This window comes from Plecotus auritus (assembly GCF_963455305.1).
Source record: "Plecotus auritus genome assembly, chromosome: 9".
NCBI classification, from domain to species: domain Eukaryota; kingdom Metazoa; phylum Chordata; class Mammalia; order Chiroptera; family Vespertilionidae; genus Plecotus; species Plecotus auritus.
This window is the reverse complement of record NC_137783.1, coordinates 121788237-121809191: the sequence shown is the minus strand read 5'-3', so window position 1 is coordinate 121809191 and position 20955 is coordinate 121788237. Positions and strand designations below refer to the sequence as shown.

Sequence of the window (20955 nt, the reverse complement as noted above, 5' to 3'; positions counted from 1 at the left end):
TTAAAGGGTCGCGGCATTAGGAAGGCTGAGAACCACTGAACTAGAGGCATGATGCACGAAATTCATGCAAGAGTAGGCCTTTCTTCCCCTGGCTGCTGGCACCGGCTTCCCTTCGGCATCTGGGCTTCCCTCGCCGCCTTGGCTTCGTCCGGAAGGTCGTCCAGAAGGACGTTCAGTTTAATTAGCATATTATGCTTTTATTATTATAGATGATTATCCTACAAAAGGCAAAACCCTCACTTAATCTCCCATTTCTTACTGCCCAGGAATGCAGTATATTCTCTTGTATAACTTTATCATTGAGATTATAAATAATGTTGCCCTACCTATATCAGACCCTCATTCTCATGAATGTACAAAGGAATATGCAAAGGGGACAGCTTTGTGCTGGTTGCATTCTTCTGCACTGGGAGAGCACTGTGGGTAAGCACCCAGGGCTCAGGCCAGGGCTGCAGCTGCCCAAAAACTGGCAGGAGCCATGAGCCGCTATCACCTGATATTACCCCCTTACAGTGAGTCCTGAACCATATAATATCTTAAAATTTCTAGCTGAAAGACACTTAAAATTTTTTGAAACTAAATATCCATTTTTAAATTTTTCCTTTATATTCTAATTTTTTAATTAGAATACTAGAGGCCCGGTGCACAAAATTCATGCACAGGGGGTGGGGGGGTGGAGTCCCTCAGCCTGCCTGTACCCTCTCCAATCCGGGATCCCTCTCATAATCCAGAACCACTGGCTCCTAACTGCTCGCCTACCTGCCTGATGCCCCTAACTGCTCTCCTGCCGGCCTGATGGCCCTAACTGCTCTCCCCTGCTGGCCTGATCCCCCAAACTGCCTATCTGCTCTCCCCTCCTGGCCTGATCACCCTGCCTAACTGCCGCCTTCTCTCTTCACCCTTCTGCCTTCTCCCTTCTTCCTTCTGTCTTCTCATGCACGGCACCAGCCTTCTCACCTTCTCCCTTCTGCCTTCTCCTTCTGCCTTCTCATGCATGGCACTGGCCTTTTCACCTTCTCCCTTCTGCCTTCTCCCGTGGCACCGCCCACCCTCAAGTTGCCTCAGGCTAGTCCCGCCTTCTCCTGGCGCCTCCCTACTTCCACCCTGTCTCCGGAGTAACGCCCCACAGCATGCATAGAAGCTAATAAAGAGCTAATATGCTAATGGTCCGGCCGTGAATCGTTATGGCATCCAGGCTAATTTGCATATTACCTCTTTATACATACATACATATATGCCTTGGTGTAATTCTGGATTGATTTTCCAAGGTACACAGTATATTCTTTATATATGATTTCAAATTGTATTTTATTTCAGAATGGTTTTCTTCAGTGGTCATTCTTTAGTATTTGTTCTGTTGCTTTGGTCTTCTTCAGGGATTCACCACACACACACACACACACACACTTTGTTAGTGTTCTATATCACTTTCTCTTAAGTGTTTTTTATTTTAATTTAAAAATTCTTTTCCATTTCCTGTTTCTCTTTATACATGACTCAAAGTATTTATTAACTAATATATCACTTTTATTTAGTCTCCATTTCTAAAATATTGTTTCTTTTATTTCTAATGCTTTATAAGCTCCATTTTCAAGTCTCCTTGTTTTCTTTTTTCCAATAATATCATTTCTGAATTATTTTTATTATTATTTAAGTTGTTCTTTTATAACTTTTATTATTTTCTTAATTTCTTTGAGCTTGTTCCTGGGCATGTCTTTCTAGCTTGTTTTCATTGCTTAAAAGAATGATATTCTGCTCCTAATTTTTCTGAAATAATTTTATTACTCTTCTTTCCCAGTGGTTATATTTCAGCAAAATGAGTGTGCCTGTACTAGAAAAAAAGAAGACGGCCAACGTAGCTTTCCTAGCTTCAAAGCTCCCTCTACTTCATTTATTTGAATGGTTAGAAAATTCTGTGCTTTGTGATGTGTGCTCTCCTTTCCCCATTTCTTTCCTTTGTTCCTGTTGTTCTTGCTCCATATGGGGGCTTTGTCCTAGCAGCAAAACTGGAGCCCAGAATCGAGACCACTGCCCCCCCCCCCCTTCACCCCCTGCACTCTCTGTCTTTGTCTATAAAGTTACTCCCAGCTCCCAATGCATATTAGGACAAAGGATTTCTAGTAATATACACATCACATATAATCAATAAGGAAAATAAAGCTGTTCAATAGGATAATTTACGAACAGGCAATCTATGAAAGAAGAAACCTGAATGTCAAACATATGAAAAAAGTGCTTCATATGAAAATGTGCATCATCTTACCAATTATTTGAAATGCTACTTAAAACATGAAAATAGAGTTGTATCTAACTCAGCACTAAGGACATTACAATAAGCTAAGTGATAATGACCAAAACATAAAGAAAATCTTGACATCTGTTAAGCAATCATCACCTCTAAAGAGAGCCCCCCCCCCAAAAAAAAAAAAAAACAACACACACACAAAAAAAAAAACAACCACCCTCATTAAGGGAAAATTGCATTTCTAGGGCTCTCTCTGGTCTCTCTGGCTTTGCATAAACTTCCCGCATCCCAGAATATTCTCCACATACCTGTTTATGTAATTTCTACTCATCTCTCAGGTCTTACCTTATTTGTCACCTCTTTCAGGAAAACACTGAGATAGATGCCCCTGCTATGTCTGTTGTTGGCATTATATTCTTTCTCTACCATAGCATTTTCTAAACATTGCCGTGATGGTCAGTTGTATGTCACCGTGGCTAGGCTACTCACTGAGTTAGTCACTCAAACCTTAATTGAGGTGTTGCTGGATGCCGTTAGCATCTATAATCACTTGACTTAGCCTCCATAATCAAGATGGGCCTGTTCCGAGTAGTTTAAAGGCCTTAAGAGCAAAATGAAAGTTTCCCTGAAAATAAGAAATTTCCCTTATGAACTGAAATATCACCTCCTGCTTGAGAGTTTCCAGTCTTCCTTTCTTGACTGCCTGCCCTAGGAATTTTGCACTTGACTAGCTAACCCCCACAATTGTGTAAGCCCATCCCTTGCAAATCTCCCTCTCTCTGTAAATATATATGTTATATACATATACACACACATAATATATACAGAAATATGCACATATTTATATATGTACAGGGTGTCCCCAAAAATGTGTAAACACTTCAACAGCTGAGAGCTCAATTAATATTTCTTTCTTTTCAGCTTTATCCCACTGGAATATATAATTATTCAAAGTATGTATACATTTTGGGGGGATACCCTATATGTATATTCTAAATATATTCTAGATATGTATATATATCCTACTAGTTCTATTTCTCTTGTGGAACACTGGCTAATATATAATCACTATACCAGTTTATATAATTCTCTCTTTTCTTTGACATCAGGCTAAGCATCATTAAAATAGGAATGGTGGCCCTAGCTGGTTTGCTAAGTGGTTAGAGCATCAGTCTATGGACTGAAGGGTCACAGGTTCAATTCCGGTCAAGGGCACGTGCCTCAGTTGCAGGCTTCATCCCAGGCCCTGGTTAAGGTGCGTGCGGAGGCAACCAATCAACGTGTCTTTTTACATCAAATTTTCTCTCTCTCTACCTCTCCCCCTCCCTTCCACTCTCTCTGAAAAATCAATGGAAAAATATCCTCTGGTGAGGATTAACAACAACAACAAAACAGGAATGGTGCCTGTCTTGTTTACCCTTGTATTTCTAGTGCCCAGAATATACTATATGCTCAAAAACTATTGACAATGAATTTTCTACTGAGACTGAAGAATAGAAGAGGCCCAATATAAAAATCTTTAATACAGCTGTGGAAATCCCTCATTAGTACACTATAGGATTGGAGAAAGAAAGGGCTATAAGACTTCTAGATGCTTTTGGAAAGTTCAGACAAATGCCAAATAATAAAAGTTCACTCCTTGGAGAAATCAGCTTTTTAGTAACTCACTGGGATATTTATCTAGTTTTCAGAATTGTAGCAAACATTGAAATGAAGCTCTACAAGGTAGTCGTTTCTGTACTAAAAAGGAAAGTTTAGCAAATCACTAGTGGTGTGGTTCAGTGGCAATAAATTTTGATATTTATTTTTTAAAATACATTTTTATTGATTTCAGAGAGGAAGGGAGAGGGAGAGAGGGAAAGAAACATCAGAGATGAGGGAGAATCATTGATTGGCTGCCTCCTGTACACTCCACACTGGGGATTGAGCTCGCAACCCAGGCATGTGCCCTGACTGGGAATCAAACCGTGACCTCCTGGTTCATAGGTCGATGGCTCAACCACTGAGCCATGCCAGCTGTGCTGAACTTTGATATGTAAAGGCAAGTCTTGGTAGGGAAGTTTTCGTGTTATTGTAGTGTGTGCTTTATGGTAGAAACTTTTTATTTGAAAATGTGATTAGCATTGACTCTGAGAATGACTCATAGAAGATGAATCAGAAAGCACACTGACAGATCCCAAATAATACCAACAAAATATACAGGGTGGAAAAGCCATAGTCATCTCTGAGTCTGTATGAAGGCTTGAGATTGAACTCTCAGTGCATCCACGCCTCCTACTCAATCCCCTGAGCTCCCAGAGCATGCGTCATTTTCCAAGAAGTTCGTGCTGTATATTTTGCCCAATTAAGCCCAAAGAGACAAAGGATGCTGTTCTTGCCCTCTCAGAGCTTTGGCTCTTGTCATTAGTGTAGTAGCTCATATTAGTTCATGTTATGGTTTATTGTAAATATCTTTTAAGAAAGGACCAGGTCTTATTTGTATTTGTTTACTGTGTCTAGCACAGTAATCTGTTTTAATTACAGCAAAAAAGTTAGAAAGGTAATGTTTTAATCAAAATATGGTCAAGAGAATAAAGAGAAAAATGGGATTGAATGAAAAAAAAAATTGTTGGAGAACAAGGCACCAACATTTCCTGATTGTCACGTGCCAAACATCCTTCCAGGGAATTTGGATTTATTTCCTTGTTTAATCTTTACCCTAAAACTGTGAGGCATGAAGGAAACTAAGCCTTACAGAGGTTAAGGCCTACTCCTTTCTAACCATCCTTTCCACTGCACCTAGGTGACCCAGTCTGGTCACTCATTGGCTTAACAACTATCCATGGCTTTCCATTGTCCTTGGAATAATGTCCAAAACCCTCATCTGACCTTAGGATTTATTGGACCTCGTGCATTCCCTGATTCCAGCCTCATTTCTTGCCACTCTTTCTCTTCTTCTCTCTAGGCATAATATGTTTCCTTCACTTACTGGAGCACACACCTTTTCATACCCAGACTTCCTGTAGGCCTTCTCTTCATCTCGAATGCTTTTTCTTTATCGTTTTTTAAAAATTATTATTACTATTGAGTTTAGGAAGGGGGAGAGAGAGAGAAAGAGAAAGAGAGAGAGAGAGAGAGAGAGAGAGAGAGAGAGAGAGAGAGAGAGAGAGAGAGACCTCAATATAAGAGAGAAACTGACTCCTGCATAGCCCCTACTAGAGATCAAGCCCCAAACTCAGGCATGTGTCCTGACCAGGAATCAAACCCACAATCTTTTTCGTGCATGGGAAGACACACAAGCCAGGGCTGGAATGCTTTTTCTTCCTCTCTTCTCAAAAAATGTTGAATGAATGAATGATGGGACATTAGAAAGAGTCGGTATAGGGACAATGCCCAACCAACTGGGCCACACTGGCCAGGGCATTATATCAACAATTTAAAAGGGAGAAATAAAAGGCTGGAGCTATTATAGAAGACCAAAGTTGAGTTGCTATCAGCCTAAAATGGATAGTTTTATTGATAAGATGTGTAAGCCCTATGGAAACTATAAAGCAAAAACCTAGAGCAGAGGAAAGGGGAAGGGGCGAGAGGTGTGGAACAGAGTATACCAACAAAGAAAATAACCCATTTATAAAGGTTAGCAGAAACAGAGAGGAAAGGTACCAATGGAAATACAAAAGAACCAGAAAGCAAAATTGCTATAAATGTAAATGGATTTAATTCATCAATCAAAAGGCACAGAATTGCTGAATAGTTTAAAAGGACAGGACCCAGCTATATGTTACCTATAAGAGACTCACTTGAGCCTTAAGGATATGTAGAATCAAAGCAAATGGATGGACATAGATATTTCATGCAAGTGGAAACCAAAAGAAAATCGAGTTAGCTGTACTTATAGCATATAAAATACACTTTAAACCAAAAATAGTAAGAAGCTACAAGAAGATCATTATATAATGATAAAGGGGTCAATTCATCAAGAAATCAAGAAGATACAACAATTGTAAAGAGATAAGCATTCAACATTAGAGCACCAAATATATTAACATATTAAGCACCCAGCCTGTTTTGTCTTCTGGACAGAAAGTATAGTGTCAGTCACCGTTAACTGACTGGGCGCTTAACGTGTTAAGCAAATACTAATAGATAAGAAAGGAGAAATAGGCAATCCTATATAATAACAGCCTAATATGCAAATCGACCGAATGGCAGAACTACCGGCAGAAGGACTGGTCACTATGTCATGCACTGACCACCAGGGGGCAGACGCTCAATGCAGGAGCTTCCCCCAGCCCGCAGGCACCAGGCCAGCCAAGGAACCCTACCTGTGCATGAATTTTGTGCACTGGGCCTCTAGTAATACAATAATCTATACTAATGAAAGGGCAATATGCTAATTAGGCCGGGAGACCTTCCGGACAAAGCCATGGTGGCAGGGCCGAGGCAGAGGCAGTTAGGGGTGATCAGGCCAGCAGGGGAGGGCAGTTGGGGGCGAGCAGGCTGGCGGGGGGGGGGCAGTTGGGGACAATCAGGCCAGCAGGCAGAGTGGTTAGGGGTGATCAGGTAGGCAGGCAGGTGAGTGGTTAGGAGCCAGCGGTCCTGGATTGCGAGAGGGATGTCCAACTGCTGGTTTAGGCCCGATCTCACAGGGATCGGGCCTAAACGAGCAGTTGGACATCCTCCAAGGGGTCCAACATTGGAGAGGGTGCAGGCTGGGCTGAGGGACAACCACCCCGCCATGCATAAATTTCATGCACCAGGCCACTAATACAGTAATAATAGGAGACTTCAATATCCCACCTTCAATAATGAATATATCATCCAGACAGAAAATCAACAAGGAAATGATGGACTTGAACCAAACATTAGACCAAATGGACCTAACAAACATCTATAGAACATTTTATCCAACAGTATCACAATACAGAGCTCAGAATTATACCCCTGCATGTGGTCAACTAATATTTGTTAAGGGAGCTATTAACATCTAATAGGGAAAGGATGGTCTCTTCAATAAATGATGTTGGAAAAACTGGATAACCACTTGCAGAAAAATAATATTGAAACCATATTTTACACCATTCACAAAAATTAATTAAAAATGAATGAAAGAACTAAATATAAGACCTAAAACAACATAGCTCATAGAAGAAAACATAGGACAAAATCTTCATAACTATGGATTTGGCAATTATTTCTTAGATATGAAAGGCACGGGTAATAAAAATGTAGGATTATTAGGTGAATTAGGGCAAGGTTATGGCTTTTGATTCAAATTGCCAGGTTGCCTTCCAAAAAAATTATATCAATTACAGACAAACAGTTTTATAGGATCATAGCCATTATTGTGCATTATTTTCTAAACTTTTGCTCATACTTTAAAAAATACTTTAATATTTACTTAATCTTTTTGCTCATTTAATAGGTAAAATAGTATTTTAGAGTTTTTTAGTTAAAAATGTACTAAGAAAAAATTAAAAGATACAGAAATGTTGAAAGAATTGTTTAATGTCTGCCCATATATCCATAGTTTGAGTTTAGAAGGAATATTTTGCTGTATTTGCTTTGACACACACTTAAATATCTATCCACCAATACATATTATTTTTATTATATTTCAAAGTATTAAACTGTATACTTTTTCTCTCAGCATTTTAGTATCATTAGCATATCATTTAGCATATCATTAGAGTTCAATATGTGTTGACTGGTAGGGGGGGTGGTTGTTGTTAATCTTCATCTGAGGATATTTTTTCCATTGCTTTTCAGAGACAGGGGAGGGGAGGGGAGGGGAGGGGAGGGGAGGGGAGGGGAGGGGAGGGGAGGGGAAAACATTGATGTGAGCGAGACACATCCGACTGGGTGTCTCCCACATGCTCCCTGAACAGGGACAGGGAGCAAACTTGCAACCCAGATACATGCCCCTCACTGAGAATGTGACCCATCCGTGCAAGAGTGGACACTAACCACTGAGCTACACCACCCAGGGCATCCACTGGTATTTTTTAGGTAAAATTTAAATATAGTGAATGCATAAATCTTCAGTGTGCCATTTGATGAGTTCTGGCAAACATACATGTATGTGATACAAACCTCTATCAAGATACAGGACACTCTCCCCTGGGATATCAGTGAATTACATGGAAGCAAAGAGTCTTGGAAGTGCAATGCCCAGGAAACCTGTCTTATCTATCAGTGAGAGAAAAATTAAGGACAATGCAGTCAGTTGGTATAATTTAATGCTGAAATGGAAAAACCTCAATGATGCAGGCTTTGCTACTGCAAATAATATTGCCAACAGGAAAATCAGTTTATTAAGTAAAGACAAGATAGAGAGCGGCAGCCTGGCTTCCAGTGAAAATGCAGAACCGAGGCTTCCAGAATACACGAAGGAACTCGCAAGGAGCTGCAGGCCACCTTAGATGGTTTGACCAAAATACAGGTGAACATGGAAAAGTGGTCTTCAACTACCAAGGGAGTTTGTGAACTGGAAAATTACCATGATGGGGAGGAGCCTGTTTTACACGCTGCACACAGCCCATATTTACCAGGCTTCCTGCCAGCCCTCGGACCACCACTTCACCCTGACCTACCTGTCCCTGTGACTGCACCAGCGCCTGTGATTCCCCAGGCCCTGCCTGCATCACTGGCTTCTGCAGCTCCCACAGTGGACCATCCTCTGTGTGGGACCGAGGGCCGTACCCCAGCCAGCATCATGCCCCAGGCTTCAGCATGGCCACTTGCCAACTTTTTTAGGGTCTCCAGACTGGACCATTTCCTCTGCAGACACACTTGTTACTGCTGCATGTTGTCCGCCACTCAGCGTCATCTGTACCCAGTGTGAACCTGTCACCCATGAGGATCTCAGTGTGAAATAAATTAGTTCCTCAACAGAAAAAAAAGAAAAGATACAGGACATTACCATTATGCCAAAAAGCTGCTTCATGCCTCTTTTCATTAAACCCTGCCCTTCTCCCAGTGTGTTATTTAAAATTTTTTAAAATATATTTTTATTGATTTCAGAGATGAAGGGAGAGAGATAGAAACATTAATGATGATCGGCTGCCTCCTGCACGCCCCCCACTGGGGATTGAGCCTGCAACCTGGGCATGTACCTTCGACAGGAATCGAATCTGGGACCCTTCAAGTCTGCAGGCCGACACTCTATCCACTGAGCCAAACTAGCAAGGGCCTCCCAGTGTTTTAAATAATAGTTTACTTGCGCCAGTTCCAGAACATCCTGTCAGTGGAATCATACAGCATGTACCCTTGGCATTGGGATTATTTCACGGAGCATAATGTTCCTGAGATTCGGGTTTTCTTCTCCCTTTTTACTGCTGAGCTGTATTCCATGTACCACAGGTATTTTATTGATTCTCCTCTTGATGGGCTATGTCTGGTTTTTGTCTTTTCTGAATAAAGCGGCTACGAATTTTACAAATGTTTTATTTTGCATTTATTATAATGAATAAGGCTATGGATTATCATTTCCTTTAACAGCTGTAATTACTCTTTAATGAGTTATAGATTTACTCATGTGTTTTGTTAAATAATTTCTTATAATTTCTAACATTTTTATATACTTTTAAAGACTTGTTTTAATAATAAAGGTATTACCTCCATAACTATCGTACCTTTGGTATTTGACTATTGTCATAACTTTTACTTGGCAGTGATGGCCATTTCTCAAAAGTGAGTTCTAAAGTAGACCTTCTATTTTATAATATATTCTAAAATAATCTGAGAGGATTGATTATATTTTTTTTAACAATGTTCTTCCTCTTTGGATATCTAATACAACTGCCACAGGAACACACACACAAACAACTTTACAGAGACAAAATAAGTGGTTTAACTTTGATTTTAAATTCATGTGTAAATTCTAAGGAATCACTAGATTCATAGGTATGAGCTTATTATGAAGTTCTGAAATTGAGTAATAAATATATCAAGTAGCCAAAGTGCAGTTTTTCAAAGTTTTAATTTCCCCTTGGATAATAGTTACTATAAATTTGTATTTCAGAGCTTAGCTTAAAATACTGTTTTTGGATCAATCCATGTGTGAGCAAGACAATATTTTTTTAAGTCTGGTCCTTCCTCTATTTTGGCAGAATTTAAAGATCTCTAATTAAGTGGAGTGTTCCAAACTGTACAGAATGATGGTTTTGGAAAGAGGGAGCCAAAAGCTTTCTATCAAAGGGCCCATTGAAAAAGGAAGTAGAAAGGAAATAAAATGGCTGTAGATTAGGATTTTATCAGAGAAAACTATGACATTGTCCTTAGGGAACAACTAATCCAGGTAGCAAGATACCCAGATGGAAGCTCTGCTTAGAGATCTGGCAGTGTGCTAGGAAAAGAAAATCCAGTTCTTTTCCTTCATATCTCCTTTACTCTCACACTACTACCACACCACAACACTTCTGACACCAGATATGTGGGGCTTCTTCAGCCAAACAATTCTCTGTGACACGGACTGGGTGTTCTATGATTTAACTCAATTCTGATGCTCTTTACCTGGAGACAGTGTCAGATTCCACAGGTTAAGGGCTCAGTCCTTCAAGCCTCTCCTGCCCAACTTCAGATACCAGTCACAGGTAGATGGTCCCCAGTCTGACTTGGCTACACATCATTTCTCCACAACCCCCTCCTCAGTTTTAATTAATTGGCTAGAGTAGCTCAAAGAACTCAGGGAAACACATTTACCAGTTTATTAAAGAATGTGATGAAAGATGAACAACCAGAGAAGAGTTACATAGGGAGAAGAAACCATAATGCTCTTCCCTGAGGCAGTTGCCATGCAAGACAAATGCTCATTCTCCCATCTCTTTGTTTTTAGACATATAACTAGACTCAAGTCTCAGCAGGTCCCTAAAGATGAGCTATAAAGTGTGACCCATGCCCTAACTTGTTTGGCTCAGTGGATAGAGCGTCGGCATATGGACTGAAAGGTCCCAGATTCGATTCCGGTCAAGGGCATGTACCTTGGTTGCGGGCACATCCCCAGTAGGAGGTGTGCTGGAGGCGGCTGATCGATATTTCTCCTCTCTCATCGATGTTTATGTCTCTCTGTCCCTCTCTCTTCCTTTCTGTAAAAAATCAATAAAATATATTTAAAGTGTGCTACACTCCAAAAGAACTACTTGAGTTTTCTAATTTGCATAAGCAGAAATCTGAGGAATGTGCCTGGGAATGGATACTAACGGTGTGGAATAATGGTGGAAAGAAGGAATAAGGTTGGACCAGGCCAAATTTATTGATATAGGCTCAATAAGGAGAGAGTCTGCATTTAATGTTGCAGTTTAGATTGTTAGAAAGGACTCTAATAGTTTGTTTAGTTGTCTGAAACATGGACCGAAAGATGGCCCACCATGAGCAAGCTGGAAATGTGTTACCTTCCTTGGTTTAACATTGTGGAAGGGATTCTGAGGCTTAAGGAGATTGGAATATTAGAGTGCCTTTGTCATTTAAGACTCACTCACTTACATTGGGGAAGTCCAGATGCCATACCAACACTGAGAGAAATTTGTGAGGGGAGCCCTAGCATTCCCGAAAAGCTCCGTGCCTGCTCCTTTCTGTAGGCCAGACCTTATGATGGGAAGGAACTGAGCCACTCCATTGGAAAATCTAAACACAGTGGGAGTAATTGGGTCCCAGGATGGTAGGGGGCCAGTGATGGTACTTACTGCCAAGAGCAAGGTGGACATGACTACTATAATGGGTAGCAGTGTCAAAGCAGCAATCAGAACAGTCTGACTCACACAGACCTCTCGTATTGCCTAGTTAATCGAGGGGTTCCTAGAAGTGAAATCAATAGCAAGCCTACTAAATTCTTACTTAATCTGTACAAGCAGAAAAGTTCTAGGTTAAGTGAACAAAAATCTAACCTGAGTCATAAAAACAGAGTTACGGGCCCTTAATCAATTCTCAGAATTGAGCCAGTTTAGAGACTCAGAGTTCTTTGAATGAAGAAGAGGTCCTCTTAAGGAAGGGCCCTGGTACACTACCTAAAATGTATACTGTTAATCTTCTTCTGGCCTTTTAACAGAATAACTGTACATTGCAGAGAAGTAAATAATCATATCTTTCAGGAACCACTGAAGTGACACTAATTCCAGGGGACCTGAAACATCACTGTGTCCCTCCACTCAGAGTATGGGATCTTGAAGGTCAGGTGATCTGTGGGGTTTTAGCTCAGGTCCATCTCACAGTGGTTCTAATGGTTATTTTCCCATTTCTAATATTTATAATTGGAACAGACACACTTAGCAAAATCCCCACATTGGTTTCCTAAACTTTGGGGCAAGGGCTGTTATGGTGGGAAAGGCCAAGTGAAAGCTATTAGAATTGCCTCAACCTAAAAAAAAAATAGTGAACCAAAAGCAGTACTGGCCCAGCCGGCGTGGTTCAGTGGTTGAGCATCGACCTATGAACCAGGAGGTCACAGTTAGATTCCCGGTCGGGGCACATGCCTGGGTTGTGGACTCAATCTCTAGTGTGAGGAGGTAGCCCATCAATGAGTCTCTCTCATCATTGATGTTTCTAGCTCTCTCTCCCTCTCCCTTCCTCTCTGAAATCTACAAAAATATATATCTTTTTAAAAGCAATATTGAAAGACAAAAATAAACAAAAAGCAATAATGTATCCTTGGAGAGATTACAGAGATTCATGCCACCATCAAGGACTTGAATGATGCAGGATGATTCCCACACATTCCCTATTGAACTCTCCTACATGGACTGTGAAGACAGATGGACCTTGGAGGATGACAGTGGATTATGCTAAGCTTAATCAGTAGTGACTCCAATTGCTGTCGCTGCACCATCTTCTCCTGCACTCCTAGTTCTTGGGCCTTTGGACTCATATTTACAACTCCCCTGTTTTTCAGGACTTCAGATTCAGACTACATTACATCACCAGCTTACTTAGTTCTCCACTTGGCAGATCATAGGCCTCCATAATCACATGAGTCAACTGCTATAATAAACTGGTCTTATGTATGATATCTCTATCTCTATCTATGTCATCTATATCTATATCCTATTGGTTTGTTTCTCTGCAAAAACCTGCCTAATAAATTTATCAATTCTACATTTGGAAATATACACCAAGGAAATTACCTCAAAGAGAAAATTCTGAATGAAGAAAGATGTTTATTACAACACTATTTATATAGCTTTAGCCCAAGAAAATGTAAGGACATTTTGGAAATTTGACTATAAAACTATATAAAAGTTTGACTAATTGTAAAATTGTGTTTTATAGATATCAACATATAAATATGATGTCCTTAAACTAAACCTTGATACCAAAAATAAGATACTTATGTTCTGCAAACTGTTAAGCTTAAATTCAGTAATAATATTCCCAATATGTCTAAATATAAAAATCAACATTTATGCAATTCTACCATGGGCTTTTTACTAAAATACTTAGTTAACAGACTTCTCTATTTTCTGCCATATTTGCTAAGATACCTGGTTCTCTGAGACAATGGTTGTGCTCAAAAGTCAGGTCTTTCAGGACCATACTGATTATAATAAAAGATACCATTACAGTACATAAGTTTCCCAAAGACACCAATGTGTGAGAAACTTCCTATTTTTGTGGCAGAAAATTGCATATTTACTCATTGATTTCAGAGTGAGTACTACATTTTCCTACATCTAAGTAAAAGAGACAAACACTACACACTAGCAGAAAATTTCTCAACTCAATTTATTCCGTGTTGATAAATCTGCTTAAACAAATCAATCCATTTTACTCAAATTGGAACTCAAACATCTGTGAACTGACTTTGCATTGGAGTGCCTCATATTACCAAATCTTAGGTTTAACCCACTCAGCTGAGGCAGCCTGAGAAAGCGGAAAGAACAAAGCTCCAGCAATGGGCACATTGTGTTCTTGTTCCTGCCACTAACTCAGTGTGTGACCCTGAGTGTCATTTGTCCACTCAGGGCCTCAGCTTCCACATCTGTAAAGTGGAGCTTGATTTGGACTGAATGCTCCCTAATGTTCCTTTCAATTCTAATATCCTCGAAAATTACTGTAAACTTCGTGCCATGTTAACCCTACATTACTTTTCTGTAATACCAGTTCACTCTATGCCTTCCAGAATTGTAGCCAAGAGGTACAAGGATATGTCATTGCAGTGTGAGGCATAATCAGGAAAATTCCTTCACATCCCACCTGATATGGAGGAGTGAGTGATTCTCAGAAGAGACAGGAAAAGCAGAAAGGAGCACTATGCCCTTCACCAGGTAGCAGTAGGGCTCATTCCTGCTTGTTTGAGACAGACTCATATTTGTGTCTGGGCTCATGCTTCTCTCTATACATTTTCTGCAGATGGCACAATGCCTTGTTATAGACAAATGCTTTCCAGTGTGATTGCCTGATGAATAAACCTAGAGGCAAAACACATCTTCTGCCAGAGCCTGCAAATTGGCACAAAATAATCTCCCCTGAGGGCCCTGTAGGGAGAATTCCCAGGTACATCCTGCCAATCATCCAGCATGGATTTAGGGTATTAGAATTCAGGAGAAGAATAAGACAGGGATCCTACCCTCCAGAAATCCAGTCATTCTTATAAAATCATTAATGAAAAACAGGAGGTACTGAAAGGAAAAAGCTGATCTGAGTGATAAGGAGCCTAAGGGCTAGAGCAACTCAAGTGTGGAAGCCATTATGGTCCAGAGCATTTGCATAAGGCGCCCCAGTGAAGGAGGCTGGAGTGGGATAATTTGGGGATAGGCAGAAAATAGGAAGTCTTATTGGCCCTCCATGTCCTGCAGGCCTAGAAAATTATGCACTCCCTACCTCACACTCAAAATGCTGGTCTTCAAAACCCCAGAGAAATAAATACTCTGTGCTACCAGGTACCTACAAATGTCTCTCCCGAAGGAAAGAAAGTATTTTCAAAGTTGTTGGAACAAAATGAGCTGAATATGAGATAGCCCTACCTCAGTGCCTGGCTCTTAAGAGAGTCGGGGAAATCAAAGTGTGCAGTCTACTGCCTACAAACCACTTTGTCATCCAAATCACCGTTTCGGTGCCCTGCCTCCCAGGGATGGGACTAAGGTGAGGTAGGTGAGGCAGTCACCTCAGGAGCAAAATTTAATGGGGCACCAAAAAGCTCAGTAATGAAGATAATACTCTAATGTAACACTTTAATATCAAAATTAATGCAAAAATCCATCATGAACAAGATATCGAATTTTTGATAAGCCAAGACCAGTATTGTTGCCTTTCTTTTTTTTTTCTGTTGCCCCAGGCTCCAAAATGGCTTGACTGGACACTTCCTATGGCCCTCACTTCCTCTTCATTCCAGTGAAACACAACTGTGAGTGCCCATAATGGAATGTGAGAAGGAGGCACATCATTGCATCACTGCCCTGGGGAAGGACTGTCTGGCCAGCTCCCAGGGCTCAGGCCAGGATTTCAGTTCAAAGTCATCTATGAACTGGCAGGGAGCCCTGGAGACACTCATTTGACCCTGGCCCTCAGAATGAACCCTGGAAGGATAGTTCCCAAAGGCCAAAAAAGAGGCTTTTAATTCTGCCCAGCAGTGCTGGCCTCTGTTGAAATCATTACTATCTGCACGCAGAAATGTGAGATGCATGTACAGGGTTTTCACATTTCTCCAGGCACCCATTCCATCCTGCATATTGTAGACGGTTCCTGCCAAGAAACAGTGAGATCCTTCACTTCCTGTTCCACCAAACATCCATGTCGTGATAAACTCCATTGACAGACATTATTGTTCGCTATCACACTAGGAGCAAATGCAGTAAGCTATTTCTCTTTGCCGAGCACTGAGAGACCATAATAAATGATGACAGGGAAGGATCCATGTTCTGAGAAACTTTTGGTGATTTCTGAGGACCTGCCTCCATCATTCCCAAAGGGGCGGTAGGGGAGGGGAGCAGGTCTCTCATCAATGCAATTAGGCAGCTGCCAGGATTCAGGCTCTACTCAGCTAGTATATAGCTGGGGTGGCGGGGGGGGGGGGGGAGATGGCAAAGAAGGAATGTTCCTTAATTTAAATGAATGGCAGGATATTTTTGAAAGGGAATTCTTTTTTTGAATATAAATGATGCAAGGGGGCTACTCTTGAACAGAATACCAATACTGCGTAACAGTTGCGGCCAGACTGATGACATTGGGGGAAGGCAGGGAGGGCTGACCTCGGGCTTCCCATGGGTACCATTCCTCTGTTCCTGGTGCCTCAGTGGCATTGTGCCACACCCGAAGTCCCAATATCCATCCTTGGTCATCTCCACTGGCCTTTGTTATGTCACTGAGAACTAGGTTTAGCAATAGTCTCTTATAATTTATCCATTTCACTAGAAGATTCTTGATTAATAAGAAATTTAAGTTATCTCTAAAGATAAAATAGCAGGCATTTGTAGTAAGCAATAGGCAGATATTTCATGGCTAAAAATCCTGTGAAACATACCCTGTTTCAATAGGTTGACATCCTATACCTGGGGATCCTGTGAAACTCACCTTCAGACTTTGGGGATGTCCATATGCCAGAGAGTGAGCACAAAACTCTAGACAGTGAGAATGCTAAGGTTAACTAAATGGTTGTCCTCATTACCAGTGTATTTGCATCAGAGATACACAAAGTATGTGGACAAAAAAAATGGGGGCCACATACTGAACCTGACAAGCTCAGGGAAGGCCTGCATGGCGAGTCATACGATCTCAGAGACCAACCATGTAGGATAGTCTGAAATAAAAACGTCCTAACTAAAAGCAAGTCATAGCAGGTAGTCACATCCTAGGCCAGTATCTTTCTTGACAAAGTCAAGCTTTGCCCTAGCCGGTGTGGCTCAGTGGATAGAGCTTTGGCCTGTGGACCTAAGGGTTTGGGTTTGATTCTGGTCAAGGGCATGTAACTTGGTTGCAGGCTTCTTTCTGGCCTGGGCCCTGGACAGGGCACATGGAGGAGGCAACCAATTGGTGTGTTTCTCTCACATCGATGTTTCTCTCTGTCCTTCCCTCTCTCTTCCACTCTCTCTTAAAAGATCAATGGGTGAGGATTAACCAAAAGATAAATAAAAATAAAGATCAAGCTTTTCCTTAACTGAGCCTGTCTATTGTCTTTTTGCATCTATAACATGCCTTTGGAATGTCAGAGTGATCCCCTTTTTCCAGACCTTTCAGGGCACAATTTCACACCAGAACAGAGACCACAGAACCCCTCATGTTATCCTGTTCCTCACTTACCATCTCTATGTGCTGTAAAAATTGTTAACTATCCTATATCCACCAATGTAAAAGAAGTGTCTATCCATTTTACTCTTTATCCAATCTCAGAGATTTCCCCCTTTGCTTTCTCCAGCCAACCTAATCTACTACCAGTGGATTTCATGTAACTCCTTTACGTCCTCTCCTTTGATTTTAATGAATAAAGTAAGGTGCAGAACTGCCTTTCTCTGGAGCATTTTCTCAGTGTGTTGAGTTTGTGCTACCCAGCAATTGTCATTGGTTTGGCTCAAATAAACTCATATAAATTCTTGCAGATTTGGGCATTTCTTACGTTGACAAGTGAAAGAAAGACTGGACACACTCTCAGAGGAAAGGGCTTGTTTATATGTGGGAGACATTGCTCTTGGTATACCCTCTTTGGAAGATTTTCCTCAGGTTTCCCTCCCGTAGTAGGGAGAATAATGTCCCCCTTCACCCCACATATGCCCATGTCCTAATAACCTGGGACCTGTGAACATGTAAGGTTTCATGGCAAGGAGTAACCAGTCTCGAAGACCAGGAAAGGAGAAAAGATGTAATTAACTCAGATTACCTAAATATTGCGTGATCACAGTTTTCAAGGAATCACACACAGAAATGTCTCGAAACATGAGGAAAGAACAGATGAGTAGTAAGATTATTTTTTATATTGACAGAACAATTCTCTAATTGAGATTTTGAAGATTGTCCGAGTCAGTGTAGATAAGCTCTCCAGTTTTCCTAGTTTGAAATGCGTAGACCAGATTCCTATAAAGACCCTCTGGGCTGGCCGCAAGGTGCCTCGCCCAGTGAGGGAGATGTCAGCCCCCTGAAAAGGCCTCCAGCCTCCGTGCCCCGCCTAATGGTGCCCGCCCAGGGCCAAAGGGGCGCACCCACCTCCCCGCAGCCAGCTCTGAGCCTGGGAGCACAGAGGTAACTGACCCAGGGCCCAGGGCCTACACTCAGCCAGCCATTGGCCCTGAACCCGGGGCGGGACCTCAGAGTGTCGGGCCAATGGGGTGCGGCGCAGAAGGGGCGAGCCCATCCCAGGGCGGGAGTTCGCAGGCCCCACATCCTGGCCATGTGGGGGCCCCGCGGAGCAGAGGCGTGCGCGGGGGCGCTGGGCTTCGTGCTCTTCCTGCTGCTCTTCGCCCTGGGGGTCCGCCAACTGCTGAAGCAGAGGCGGCCCGCGGGCTTCCCCCCGGGTCCGACGGGGCTGCCCTTTATCGGCAACATCTACTCGCTGGCAGCCTCCGCCGAGCTCCCCCATGTCTACATGAGGAAGCAGAGCCAGGTGTACGGCGAGGTACAGCCCGTCGGGGTGTTCGCTATGCCTTCCTCCCGGGTGGACTGACGGCCGCTCCTAGCCCCGACCCCTATCCGTGTATTTCCGGCTTTGTGGGAAACCTACTTCCTGGGTCGGGAGAGTCCTCGAAGCCGCGCCCCCACCTGAGGCACTCCGCCTAGGCCTGACCCAGACGCGTCCCACGCCCCGCGGGCTCTTGGGGTCCCCTTAGCCACCAGGTTGGGCTCCCGCGCCTGCGCAGTGGGCCTACAGGCTTCATCCTCCTAAGAATGAGTTCGGTTCCAGGTTCCAGCCCACGCATCTCGGGAAAGTAGGCGTGTGAATTCTGGGACCGAGTTAGTAGTAATAGATTCTTGGATGTTTGCATTTAAGGAAGGCTGTTTAGGCGTTTGCTGTGAGGATTAGCAAGTACTCGGGAAGGCCACAGCGAAGAGGTGGGCTCTGGTAAATGATTGTGAATGAGTGAATGAATGACTAAAAATCCGTGCGGAGCTCTGCAGCGCAGGGTGGTCATTGTCGGGCTGACAGGCCAGGAGCATCCTCCCAGCAAACCCCGAGACTGCACCTGCTGTGGGCCTCCTTCCACTATGGACTCCTTTAAACTCACAAGGGCCCAGCGGGGAGCCCTCTGCGCCTCCCTTTTACAGAGGAGGAAACTGCCCCAGAAATGCCCAGTGACTTGCAGACAGCCACCCCGCTGCTCACCTTCAGGGGAAAGGGCCAGGGCGCAAGCCTGTGTTTAGAAGTGTCCCCACCTGACCTCGGAAGGAGGCAGACGTTTCAGAGCACTGGCACTGATCCAGGTCACCTGTTTTGTTTTGAGTCCATTCATTTACGGGCAACAACAAACCAGACTCTTGCCAGGTGCTAGGGGTGAAGAGGAGAGGGAGGCAAACACAGTCCCACTTCAGGGAGTTTCAGTAATAAGAGGGGGAAAAATCAGTCTAATTGTCGACCACAAGCTGTGGCGAGGCCTTTGAGGGAACAATACAGCAGGGCTGTTTGGCAACTGTTTCAGGTTGAGGCTTCAATCCTTATTTGAACCAGGTTTTACAAGAATTATTCTAGGTTTCTGCAGCTCACTAATGGTTTACATCGCTAAAAGGAAGCTGGCCTGAGGAAAGCAAACACACAATTCTTAGATTTTATTTTATACCCTCCAGTTCTCCAGGAATTGAGTGTATTTCCATTAATACATTTGATCTCTGCTGTGTTGGTACAGAACATCATAATATTCTAGAGAAATCATTATATACGAGAGCAGGAAACCAGATAAAATTTTACCTTCTTTGAATCTTAATTTTTCCTCATGTGTGTAATGAGAATAATAACTGAGAGCAGTTAAGTGCTACTCAAATGTTCTTGATTATTAATTGCAGAACAATTTATTAGGCCTATGAATTCAAACACATTTTATTTCATTTTTTAAAAGATTTTTAAATTGTGTTTTTAGATGGAGAGGAAGGGAGAGGGAAAGAAAGAGAAACATCAATCTGAGAGCAAAACATCCATTGGCTGCCTCATGGGGATCCTGTCCAGGAATTGAACCCACAACCTTTTGGTGCACAGGATGACTCCCAACCAAGCCACACCAACCAGGACTCAAACGTATTTTAAAACCAGTTTTTTGAAATGGTGTCTTTCAGAATAGGAATATGTTTCTTATATATAAAGATTTGAACTGAAAGGAATGCTATATTTACACTGAACATTCTTTTCTGGAAGGGAGTCATCTAAGTCTCATAATAAATTACAAATTAAATTAGAAACATGCCGGAAAACTTAATCTTGGGATGGGTAGATTTGGTTCAATGGATTTAAGAATTTGGCACGAGTAAATGGTTTTATTGCTGGTACAGCTGTGGTTCTTTACAAAGAGGGCTTTTTACTGGAGGTGGTAAAATCAAGCTCTTTTAATAGGCAAGAGAAATAGAGGAAAAAGAGAAAGGAACAAAAATGAAAAAGATGTGTGCATTGAAGAGTAGACACTGTTTGCCTGACTCTGCCTTAGACTTGAATGCTACCTAACATTACCTTTTAACTACAGCAGCACCTGATCTTTATCTTAGTGGTGAAATACCCCCAGAGATCTCCCATTATCTTAGAGGTGTTTCCCAATTCTGACAATGTCTCAAAGTTAGTGTAAGTTGTTAATACACTATACAGTTATAATATACTATACAAAAAAATTTTGCAA

At 42.1% G+C, this 20955-nt stretch overlaps 1 protein-coding gene across 4 annotated transcripts in view; it reads left to right on the top strand.

Annotated features, from left to right (window-relative positions):
- CYP2R1 (cytochrome P450 family 2 subfamily R member 1) overlaps positions 1-20955 on the top strand; it is a gene marked incomplete at its 5' end in the record, with an annotated part of 115903 nt that overhangs the window by 85231 nt on the left and 9717 nt on the right. The window contains one exon of one of the 4 annotated variants that reach the window (XM_080640041.1): positions 18534-18758. The exons of the other annotated variants lie outside the window; for them this stretch is intronic. Coding sequence (XP_080496167.1) covers positions 18534-18758 — 225 coding nt within the window. Of the gene's footprint in view, positions 1-18533; positions 18759-20955 lie in introns of those variants that run through there. 4 annotated transcript variants of the gene reach the window in all.